Consider the following 12,450-nt stretch of genomic DNA (forward strand, 5'->3'; position numbering starts at 1 on the left):
GTAGAGGCTAAAGAGTAGCAATGTAACAACAGTAAACAATGCCCCCTAACCTACCTGTAAAATGGAAAACTACTCGCAGGAACATGGTACTCAATTCGTAATTTGATTTTGATAAACGAATGTCTGAAATTTGGTATATAAACTCTAAACAGTAAATTCACGATCACCCTGCATTCTATAAAGTGATTCTTTTACGGTGCTTAAATATTCAAAATAATGAGGCTTTATTAACACGATTGGAACTAATTTTTGGATAATTTGATTTTCATATTTTTCAAATTTCTCAAAAGCGTTAGGTGCCGTACAGCTGAATGTTGCAATATAGCAAATTACTCATAAAACAACTGTGTAATGTGAAAAGAAAAGCGGATGAGATTACATTTGTAGATTAAATCGACATTACTTCATTATCCAATTATCCCAAATTAGTTCCAATCGTGTCTATTGCACAATAATAATGCAAAACTATGAGTTTTATTGTACGATAACAAACGTATTACGCAAAACTATCTTTTCACATGCGCAGTATTTTATATCAAAGTTATAGCAAAGTCATTAAATGTGCAAATTAGGAATTGGCTAAAGTTAAAACGCTTAATGACTTTCAATAATGTTAAATAATAGTATCTTTAATATACATACCAAGTTTGGTCAATTTTGATCGAGTCAAATCAGACATATATCCCTAATTAGGAAAGTTCATTAAATATGCAAATTAGCAACTATCTTTCATGTCAACCCTTAATGGTTCCCACTGCTGATATATCTTGGTGTGATCAACATTTGTAGCAAATCTCATCAAATTGTGTGTAGTCGTTTTTAATGTATATCCGATGAAACATTTTATGCAAATGAGTAAAAAGTATGCAAGCCACACCCACCAAAAACTAATCAGTTCTTGCCATTTGCTAACTGAATATATGTATAAGATTTGATTCTGATCTGACCAGCTGTTTTTGAGATATCGGACCAACAGACAGACAGACAGACAGACAGACAGACAGACACACGGACACACAGACAGACAGACAGACAGACATCGCTGCGAAATATGCTCACGTGTGTAAACACGTGAGCACAAATAAGTATATAACTTAAAAAGAAAAGTAGATGAGCTTACATTTGCATATTAAACAGACATTACTTCACCATCCAATTATCCCAAATTAGTTCCAATCGTGTTTACAGTGGGTGTGCAAATGCAGCTATCATGGCCAATATCCACTTCTAGTCCGTGTACAATTCAATTAATGCTGCCCATAGACTGTAAACTCTCACTTGGCAATCTACCTAAGAAGTTTTTATGGGAAAAACGTTAATATACAACGCAAACATTAGTTCCTTGTCTAAATGTCATAAAAATGAAGGCATGACGTTTCACATCCAAAGAACCGCACTATTATCAGAAATAAAGTCATTACGAGGAAAATGAAAACAAATTAGTCATCAATTATGAAATCCTTTAGGGTAATACTATAAGGGATAACACCGGTAAACTAATAATGTATGACAAAATAAAACTCCATTCTCTTCTGAGCCTTGCTTCACACAATAACTTCGCGATAAAGCTTCACATTAGTTATTAATGACCAAAGGAAAAAGGGAGACATACCATACCGAAAAATCTGAACATGGAAAGAGATTGTAATAAATGTAACACTAACAGAATAGAAGATTGAGTGCACTTTTTGTCGGTCTGTCAAAAATATCAAGGCAATGAACATTTTAGCGCGATTTCATGCATTTTTGTATGTTGGAAAAGAACGGGAAAAATATTTGCTTGTATGCGATTATGAACAATGATGGCCAAACCATGGTGATAACTGAATTCCACACTTCCAAAAAGAGTTGAAGGCTGAAGAAATAGAAAAATATAGCTAGAAGAAAGAGCAGATTTTCAATCGGATTCGAAATTACAACGCACAGCAACCAGTCACCGAGCGAAGACTTCACAGTCAAACAACTGCTCGGCCAAGTCCCCACCCTTAAAAAGAGTGGTTCAATAGAAAAGTATTCATAGCTCATCAAGAGCGACAGCTCTCGTCGTTCTTTGGCAGATGCCTCAACATGAATTAGCATCAAAAAGCAGAATAATATAAATCATGAGACAGTAGACCAAGTTGCTGTATTCCACTAGTGACTGATCAATGTTTTTTGGCAGCATCACTCACCAATACCGATTCCGCTGTTTAACAGTGCTGTTTTCCTTCGTGATGCACTGACAAGAAGCATTCAGGGTCTCTTTCTGTGCTTACCTGACATTTCCACCAGTAGCCAGGTTAACAACATTACAAAAGAGTGTGGTTTCTGTCACTGCTAGGATAATAAACCCTAAAACGTTTCCATCAAATGTATTCATTTGTAGTAATAAAGATATCATTAGTGTGTAGTAATAAAAAAAAGTTAACTGATAAAGGCTTAGCATAAAGGCAAATGTAGCAAGGAAGAATCGAAACGTGGCTGATTTGGATGCATGTAAAAAATTTATCCGGTGAATATCATGGTCAATGTCTGCAAAACTCCAGGACATACAAGTCTTGTTTTGAATTTAAAGCATAAATATGTAATGAATAGAAATACTTCATCTCGAAAACTAAGAGTAGTTCCAAAATGATTTCGTTCGTTTTAAGTACTAGATGACTTTTTAATTTTATGTCCTATATAATCACGTGTCATGTGTTTTATATGCACTATGATAATGAAGTGAGAGAAAAATGAACCTTTTGTGGTATGTAGTAAAACTCTTAGAACTTGTGTGTTTTGTTTATAGAATATCAGATAATTTAAATGAAATAGTAATTTACTAATATTAAAGATTTCCTGAGAATATTTAATTGATAGCCTTTCAATTCAAAGAATCGCCCTTGATATCGCTTAAAGAAGTTCAACAAACGGCTAGAATTCAATATTTTTCGTCGGTTACTGGAAATTTGAACCGGAACTGAGCGTAACTTCAGCATCGTCCGTCCATCGCTAGGCTCAACTATTGAGGGCGCACCTATATAACCCAAATTTTAAGTATTATTCCTACTTTAGAATTGCTTTCTGACGCCATGGCAAAGGAGTGGCCTGGTTTCGTCTACCGCGGTTGTTTTTTCACCAACTGTGGTTACAACATCGAGACTGTGAAATCTAATCCCATGGACCAGTGGGACATCAGGCCAGACGACGTTGTTGTAGTGACGTACATGAAGTCAGGTACATTTTGGATGTTGAACTTGCTTAGCAGTCTGTATACCGACCTGAATCTGTTGTTATCGTCTACCAAGAAGGTTGTCAGGCTTGACCAATTTTACGATGACCCTGGTTGTGTACCTGGAAGTTATGGTAAACATGCAAAGGCTATGAGGGAATCGTTAGTTGAGATGCCTTCACCACGTTTGCTGTACTGCCATATGCCATTCCAGTTCTTTCCAAGGGCTTGGCAAGATGGTGAGAAAAAATGCAAGATCATTTATATCGCAAGAAACCCAAAAGATGTCTGTGTGTCTTACTACCATTTCATGCAGGGATTTCCCTGGGCCGGCATGGATTTGAACTGGGATGAGTGGGTCCGTGCCTTCGTGGATGGCAAAGTGTGGTATGGATCGTGGTTGGATCACGTGTTAGGATGGAGACGCTTTGGTCTGGAAGATAATGTACTTCATGTGACATTTGAAGACATGAAGAGAGATTTGAAATCTGTCTTGGTCAAAGTGGCTGAGTTTTTGGATCGGCCGAAGTCAGATGAAGAACTCGATGACGTTGTTAAAAAGTGTAGTTTTGCATCTATGAGTCAAGGTGTCGAATTCTATAGACGAGTTTCGTCTCTCGGAGACGAAAATTCTTTTTTAAACAGCGTACAGCATCTACGCAAAGGTAAAGTTGGTGATTGGAAAAATCATTTCCTGGTTTCACAGAACGAATTTTTCGATCGAGAAATCACTGTTAAAGCAGAGAAGCACGGACTGAAGCTAGTCCATAACATGTAGGGCCAGGGTGTGTAGGGCACCTGTTCGGTGTAACGTCCATATCGCGAATATAGCACGGTTATTTTCACGTCTCGACCAATCAGATCGCTGTAATATGCGTCATCAATATACAGTTATGAATAAATAGTTGTTGCATGTACCAACTCGCATGAGCTGTTTTAATATGTATTGATGAATCTTTTCACATTTATTAATTCATATCTATTTTAAGATTAGGGTCACGCGTTTGAGTATTTTTCGAACCCGTAATTTGACGATATCGAATAAACACAAGATGCGGACACAATACGTTCATGGGACACAAGCTTTTTCAGTGACATTTTGTGTTTATATAAGCTACCCTGATTATCCCTGTGTAGCAATTCAAAGAAAACAGTCCGTATCTGTAATTAGCCATGGTGCCTTAATTCTATTAGTTACTTCTACTAATCATCAAAGCTGAGGATTATCTATCATCCTGATTAAGCAACTCCTTATCAATTCACCTTATGAGCTCCGTATGTGTGTATGTGCTTAACAATATATTCGTATATGAATATATTCATACCCATCCATAATCCGATAACACTGGGTCAAATTCGTAATACAAAATCAACCGTTATAAACACAGACACAAAACAGCACAGAAGAAACAGTAAAGCACCGGTACATATAACAAAGTCAAATTCGTAACAGAAAGCTATATTGACCTCTGGCAAAAGGCATCAATGTACATGTATGTATGCATGTATTGTATTGTATTGTATTGTATTGTATTGTATTGTATTGTATTGTATTGTATTGTATTGTATTGTATTGTATTGTATTGTATTGTATTGTATTGTATTGTATTGTATCTTTTAACCTGCAGAACTAAACGATGGACACTTTCAATTTGTTACAACTGCTTTGAAATGCCATTCTGCTTTCTCACAAGCTCTATCAAATGGTTAACAAATATTTCCTGGGCTATATCGATGAACGTTAAATCGACTCTATGCCTTTCCGTTTGATTCTGTTGATTATAAAAAGATCACCACTGAAATATCAATAGAACATAAAAATTAAAGGTATACAGTCACCTGTAATCTAAATATGCCCATATATGGTCAAATGGGCATTCCTTGATATTCAAAATGCCCACGTGAGGGCGCTTTAAAAAGCGGCCACCCGCTTAAAATCTGTGATTGGTTAGATTTTCTCTTTCCATGGTAACTGTGGCAAAATTAGAATAGTTGACAGTATACCTTTAAGTCTGCGCTAAAACATCGAAGGTTACGCTTTCAACTGGCGTCACCAATGCATTGGAATTAATTTGAAGGGTCCATAAAGCTAACATCTGGCGAATATGAACCGCTGACTCAAAAAGAAAACGATTTTACAGCTGTTATCAGGAAGGTTTGATTCAACGGCGGGCATCAGGGGACTTTTGGGAGGGCATACAGATTGTAGGGATGGAGAGGAGGGTTGAAAAGTGGCGATGCAGACGTACTGGTCTGGAACTGAGGCAGTACGAGACATTGTCACTACCACCAAAGACGAAGCGGAGATTGAAAAAGAAGACAGGCTCTGACATTGGCAAACAGACAAATGTATAAGACAGGCGACATAGAGAAAATGAGATGGGATCAAACACACAGCGAGGGAAAAAAATGAATATAACATTGGAAGGGATGATGAATTAATTATTCAAATCTCTTCAACTCTAAAAGGGGAATACCTGGTCTGGAAGGGAAGACTAGTAAGCTAACTCACATAATGTGAACTTCATCCTCACCCATTTCAAAAATAATCCATTGGAGAACATTGTTATGTAGGTCTGGAGACAAGGAGTTTGTGCCGTCCCAGCTGAAATAAGTAGCCTGTAAACTTTAACACTTTTGTACTTTATCACCTGGCAGAATTTTTAGCTCTATTTTTAAATTTTATTCATCGTTTTTTTTTCTGACGTAACAACATGTATGTGATTCACTTCGTATAGACACTTTGTCGTAAAGTTTATGAGCATTATTTCAAATAACACCATCTCAATGTCAATAAATTTGACGGTGAGGGGATGCCAGTTGTGTCTCATCAGACCCAGAAAATATATATCAAACATGAAATTGGACTTGAATGATGAATGCAAAGAGCATTGATGTACTTCATCAAATATTTTCAGCAGGAGTTTCGAGCGAATGTGATTGAAGAGATTCTTCAAAACTATTTGGATTCGGATTCGAAATTACAACGCACGGCAACCAGTCACTCAGAGAAGACATCACAGTGAAAACCAAATAAAAAAGAGTGGGCCAACAGAAAAGTATTCAAAGCTCATTAAGAGCGGCAGCTCTCGTACATTTTTGGCAGATGCCTCAACATGAAAACCAGAATAACATAAATCATGAAATAGTAGGCCAGGTTGTTGTACTCCTATGGTTCTTGATCAGTGGTTTTAGTTTATGGCAGCATCACTCACCAATACCGATTCTGCTGTTTCACAGTACTGTCTTCCCTCGTGATGCACTGATAAAAGGCATTCAGGGTCTCTTTTATGTGCCTACTCACGGTCTTTCCATCTACCTGACTTTTCCACCGTTAGCCATGTTAACAACATGATAAAAGTATGCGGTCTCTGTCACTACTAGGATAGAAAAACCTAAAGCGTTTCTTCTCAAAAGTATTCATATGTAGTTAGAAAGATATCATTTATTATGTAGTAATAAAATAGTCAACTGATAAAAGCTAATGTAACGAGGAATAAATCATTGCTGATTTTGATGCACCTAAAATTTATTCCGAGAATGACATAGTCAATGTCTGCAAAAACTCAAGGACGTATAAGTTTTGTTCAGAAATTTTAAGCATAGAATATGTAAAGAATAGAAATACTTGATTTCGAAAATTAAGAGTAGTTTCAAAATGATTTAGTTCATTGTAAGTACTAGATGACTTTTTAAATTCTATGTCCTATATAATCGCTTGTCATGTGTTTTTTATGCACAGTGCACTGTGATATTATCAACGGAGTGAGAGAAAAATGAACCTTTTGTGGTATGTAGTAAACTGTTAGAACTAAGGTGGATTAAGCATAACTGCTTACTCACTGTGTTTTGTTTATAGAATTTCAGATAAATTTAAACGCTTAACCCTTTCACCCCAGTTCCCTGTATACAGGTCCAACTTTACCACAGAAAACAATGGATTTGGGACAAACCATGGTGGTGAAAGGGTTAAAGAGGTTCAATAAACGGTTACTGGGATTTTGAACCGGAACCGAGCGTAACTTCAGCATCGTCGGTCCTTCGCTGGTCTCAACTGTTGAGGGCGCATGTATAGTCCGATTACATTCAGTTGCTGAGCTGCGTTCTCGTCGAGGGGCCCGGTGCAGTGTGAAAGCCCGGGTGTGAAAGCCAGCCTAGTCTTCCTAGTGTCCATGAACCTCTCTGGTACGTTTTCTCTCGACTTTTCGGCTTTTTGTATCACCTTGGTTCTCAGTACTCATTTCAGAATTGACGGTTCTCATAACCCCTTTCCGTTTTGGGTCCTTTAGAACTCCATTTTTGCTGAACAATAAGCTGCTGTATTCACTGTCTGTGCTCTGTCGCAGCTGCGCCATGGCATTTCCCCAAGGTCAGCTATTATCCCTACTTTAGAATTGCTCTGTCACGCCATGGCGAAGGAGTGGCCTGGTTTCTTCTACCGCGGTTGCTTTTTCACCAACTGTGGTTATAACATCGAGACTGTGAAATCTAATCCTATGGACCAGTGGGACATCAGGCCAGACGACGTTGTTGTAGTGACGTACATGAAGTCAGGTACATTTTGGATGTTGAATTTGCTTAGCAGTCTGTATACCGACCTGAATCTGTTGTTACCGTCTACCAACAAGGTTGTCAGGCTTGACCAATTTTACGATGACCCTGATTATGTACTGGAAGTTATGGTAAACATGCAAAGGCTATGAGGAATCGTTAGATGAGATGCCTTCACCACGTTTGCTGTACTGCCATATGCCATTCCAGTTCTTTCCAAGGGCTTGGCAAGATGGTGAGAAAAAATGCAAGGTTGTTTATATCACCAGAAACCCAAAAGATGTCTGTGTTTCTTATTACCATTTCATGCAGGGATTTCCCTGGGCCGGCATGGATTTGAACTGGGATGAGTGGGTCCATGCCTTCGTGGATGGCAAAGTGTGGTATGGATCGTGGTTGGATCACGTGTTAGGATGGCGACGCTTGGTCTGGAAGATAATGTACTTCATGTGACATTTGAAGACATGAAGAAAGATTCGAAGTCTGTCTTGGTCAAAGTGGCTGAGTTTTTGGATCGGCCGAAGTCAGATGAAGAACTCGATGACGTTGTGAAAAAGTGTAGTTTTGCATCTATGAGTCAAGGTGTCGAATTCTACAGACGAGTTTCGTCTCTCGGAGACGAAAATTCTTTTTTAAACAACCAAAACAACGTACAGCATCTACGCAAAGGTAAAGTTGGTGATTGGAAAAATCATTTCCTGGTTTCACAGAACGAATTTTTCGATCGAGAAATCACTGTTAAAGCAGAGAAGCACGGACTGAAGCTAGTTTACAACATGTAGGGCCAGGGTGTGTGGGGCACCTGTTCGGTGTAACGTCCATATCGCGAATATAGCACGGTTATTTTCACGTCTCGACCAATCAGATCGCTGTAATATGCGTCATCAATATACAGTTATGAATAAATAGTTGTGGCATGTACCAACTCGCATGAGCTGTTTTAATATTTATGACTTGATGAATCTTTTCACATTTAATTCATATCTATATTAAGATTGGGGCCACGCGTTTTTCGAACCCGTAATTTGACGATATCGAATAAACACAACATGCGGACACAATACGTTCATAGGACACAAGCTTTTTCAGTGACATTTTGTGTTTATATAAGCTACCCTGACTATCCCTGTGTAGCAATTCAAAGAAAACAGTCCGTATCTGTAATTAGTCATGGTGCCTTAATTCTATTAGTTACTTCTACTAATCATCAAAGCTGAGGATTATCTATCATCCTGATTAAGCAACTCCTTATCAATTCACCTTATGAGCTCCGTATGTGTGTGTATGTGCTTAGCAATATATTCGCATATGAATATATTCATACCCATCCATAATCCGATAACACTGGGTTAAATTCGTAATACAAAATCAACCGTTATAAACACAGACACAAAAAAGCACAGAAGAGACAGTAAAGCACCGGTACATACAACAAAGTCAAATTCGTAACAGAAAGCTATATTGACCTCTTGCAAAAGGCATCAATGTACATATATGTATGCATGTATTGTATTGTATTGTATTGTATTGTATTGTATTGTATTGTATTGTATTGTATTGTATTGTATTGTATAACCTGCAGAACTAAACGACGGACGCGTTGAATTTGTTGCAACTGCTTTGAAATGCCATTCTGTTTTCTTAAAAGCTCTATCAAATGGTTAACAAATATTTCCTGGGCTACATCGATGAACGTTAAATAGACTCTGTGCCTTTTCGTTTGATTCTGTTGATTATAAAAAGATCACCACTGAAATATCAATAGAACGTAAACATTAAAGGTATACAGTCACCTGTAATCTAAATATGCCCATATATGGTCAAATGGGCATTCCTTGATATTCAAAATGCCCACGTGAGGGCGCTTTAAAAAGCGGCCACCCGCTTAAAATCTGTGATTGGTTAGATTTTCTCTTTCCATGGTAACTGTGGCAAAATTAGAACAGTTGACAGTATACCTTTAAGTCTGCGCTAAAACATCGAAGGTTACGCTTTCAACTGGCGTCACCAATGCATTGGAATTAATTTGAAGGGTCCATAAAGCTAACATCTGGCGAATATGAACCGCTGACTCAAAAAGAAAACGATTTTACAGCTGTTATCAGGAAGGTTTGATTCAACGGCGGGCATCAGGGGACTTTGGGGAGGGCATACAGATTGTAGGGATGGAGAGGAGGGTTGAAAAGTGGCGATGCAGACGTACTGGTCTGGAACTGAGGCAGTACGAGACATTGTCACTACCACCAAAGACCAAGCGGAGTTTGAAAAAGAAGACAGATAGGCTCGTACAGACATTGGCAAACAGACAAATGTATAAGACAGCACTCTTTGGACAGGCGATATAGAGAAAATGAGATGGGATCAAACACACAGCGAGGGAAAAAATGAATATAACATTGGAAGGGATGATGAATTAATTATTCAAATCTCTTTAAGTCTAAAAGGGGAATACCTGGTCTGGGAGGAAAGACTAGTAAGCTAACTCACATATGTGAACTTCATCCTCACCCATTTCAAAAATAATCCGTTGGAGAACATTGTTATGTAGGTCTAGAGACAAGGAGTTTGTGCCGTCCCAGCTGAAATAAGTAGCCTGTAAACTTTTACAGTTTGTACTTTATCACCTGGCAGAGTTATTAGCTTTATTTTTAAATTTTATTCATCGTTTTTTTTTCTGACGTAACAACATGTATGTGATTCACTTCGTATAGACACTTTTTCGTAAAGTTTATGAGCATTATTTCAAATAACACCATCTCAATGTAAATAGATGAGGGATGCCAGTCTAGTTGTGTCTCATCAGACCCAGAAAATATATATTAAACATGAAATTGGACTTGAATTATATATGAATACAAAGATCATTGATGTATTTCATCAAATTGTTTCAGCAGGAGTTTCGAGCGACTTTAATTGAAGACACTCTCTTCCAAACTATTTTGTCCTCGTGTTTTTAATTTTAATTCAATCAAATAGAGGATATAGAAATTTTAAATCCGTCAGGGGTTAACCCTGGTTATGAATGCTAAATGGTAAGCCACCCCCTCACCGACGTCACATTTAAGTATGACGCGACAATTTTGATACTATTTAACCAAAATGCAAATCAGATATGTAATCGGCACTTCTAGGCAGGGCTGAAAGTGGCCTGAATTCTCAGAGATGCATCATATTTCCATTCTCGCGAGCCAGAGCAATAATTCCGCTCCGCTGACCTACGCTTGACGGGTAGCGCTGAGCTGTTGCCGTAAAGAGGCGCGTAGTTTACGACGATGCATATTTCGGTGCTCAGGCTTTACGTGTCGGTTCGATGCTTGACCTATTGACCTGCCCGAATGCTATCTGGCAGAAATTTTGAAAAAATAAAGAAGCAGCAGTGAAGAAAACAGTGAGTTACTTGAAGGATTGTGTTATTTTTTTGTAAATGTTGGTCTGGGGAGGTTCACCCACTGCTGAGAGATACGTTTAGATCTTTTACAGAGTAGAGATTCACAAGTATGTGAATTTAATGGTGATTTTTTGCTGAAGTGTAAGTTACACATCAGAGATGCCCAACTGAGGACTCTCTGTGTTTCTCTCCTTTCAAAGGAATCCTCACATTGTACATACGTTGAATTGGATACTCTCCAATCACTAATAATCCCTGACTGGTAAGTATGAAGTAAGTAAGAAGTGAAAAGTTCAGAAGTACATTATTTACTTTTCTCCCATTGGACGTCAAAAAATGAAATTTACATAATTTGCATATCTTATACAATTATTAATTATTTATAACTATGCCATATCTTTCCGTATGTATTTTTCCCAGCACCTTGAAGTTGGAATTTGGTGTCAGTGACGCAAATTCACTCTTTAAAACCTTGAAGATTAAATTTCGATGACGCAAACACAATCAATGTCCCTGACAACGAAGTTTTCCCAAGATGAAGGACAATTCTTATCGTTCACTGACCTTTATACAGACTTAGCGATTACAAAATAATATTCAAGGCATAGGATATTTTTGTCTCTGACACCTGTGCGCTGTTGTGATGCTTTTCGTCGGCCCCTTCCTATCAATTACTGTATAGAGAGACTGCCGAGGTAATACTCTGATCTCGCATTACAGTGCAATGCTACAGAGCTATAACTAGTATAGAGGTTATGTGAGGCTCTGAGGGTCTGTGCAGCTGTCTTCCCTTATTGCCGCTATAAAGTGTTATAAGGAAGAAAAGACATCCTGAATCTGTAGTCTCATAACTTGGACGGGTCAAATAATAATGTGGTTTAGCGAAAAGCTTGTGAGTAAAATTCACAATGAAATAAAGAAAATCGCACCGCCGCACTACTTTCATCAAATGACAAGAAACCGCAAGAACATTACTATATGACCGGTCCAAGCGTATTTTAATCCTTAGTACCGCCACTCTGTTCACTGATCGATCAAAATATCCATTCTTTGTGTGAAACCATTTGTGCTATTTGAAGAAGTGAACTGTTGGACCTCTTATTATGGTTCATGTAGTTGTTTTTCTAAGAGCGAAACAACTCTCTAGACATCATCCCAACGTCTTTATGATCTTATCTCCTTAAGTTTGAAATATTTCGTCGCGTACACAAACATATTTTACCATACCTTTGTATATCATCGCCAAAGGTATTTGACATCTTAAATTTACCCAAATATCGTTCACCCTCAGACAAAATTAGAGAGAATTTCAAAATTA

At 37.9% G+C, this 12,450-nt stretch overlaps 1 protein-coding gene across 1 annotated transcript; it reads left to right on the plus strand.

Annotated features, from left to right (window-relative positions):
• The first annotated feature begins 3,023 nt into the window (after nt 1-3,023).
• Nucleotides 3,024-9,242, plus strand: LOC139124410 (sulfotransferase 2A1-like). Its single transcript, XM_070690544.1, has 3 exons — nt 3,024-3,968; nt 7,540-7,747; nt 8,096-9,242. Exons 1-3 carry the CDS (start codon nt 3,054-3,056, stop codon nt 8,524-8,526), a joined length of 1,554 nt encoding a protein of 517 aa, XP_070546645.1. The 5' UTR covers nt 3,024-3,053; the 3' UTR covers nt 8,527-9,242.
• The last annotated feature ends 3,208 nt before the right edge of the window (nt 9,243-12,450 follow it).

Source organism: Ptychodera flava (assembly GCF_041260155.1).
Source record: "Ptychodera flava strain L36383 chromosome 23 unlocalized genomic scaffold, AS_Pfla_20210202 Scaffold_24__1_contigs__length_23054250_pilon, whole genome shotgun sequence".
Taxonomy (NCBI): Eukaryota; Metazoa; Hemichordata; class Enteropneusta; family Ptychoderidae; genus Ptychodera; species Ptychodera flava.

Coding starts and splice junctions, on each gene's coding strand:
- LOC139124410 (XM_070690544.1), top strand. CDS start 3,054: ATGGCAAAGGAGTGGCCTGGTTTCGTCTACCGCGGTTGTTTTTTCACC. Junction 3,969..7,539: donor TGAAGCTAGTCCATAACATG/TAGGGCCAGGGT, acceptor GCTCTGTCGCAG/CTGCGCCATGGCATTTCCCC. Junction 7,748..8,095: donor AGTGACGTACATGAAGTCAG/GTACATTTTGGA, acceptor AACTGGGATGAG/TGGGTCCATGCCTTCGTGGA.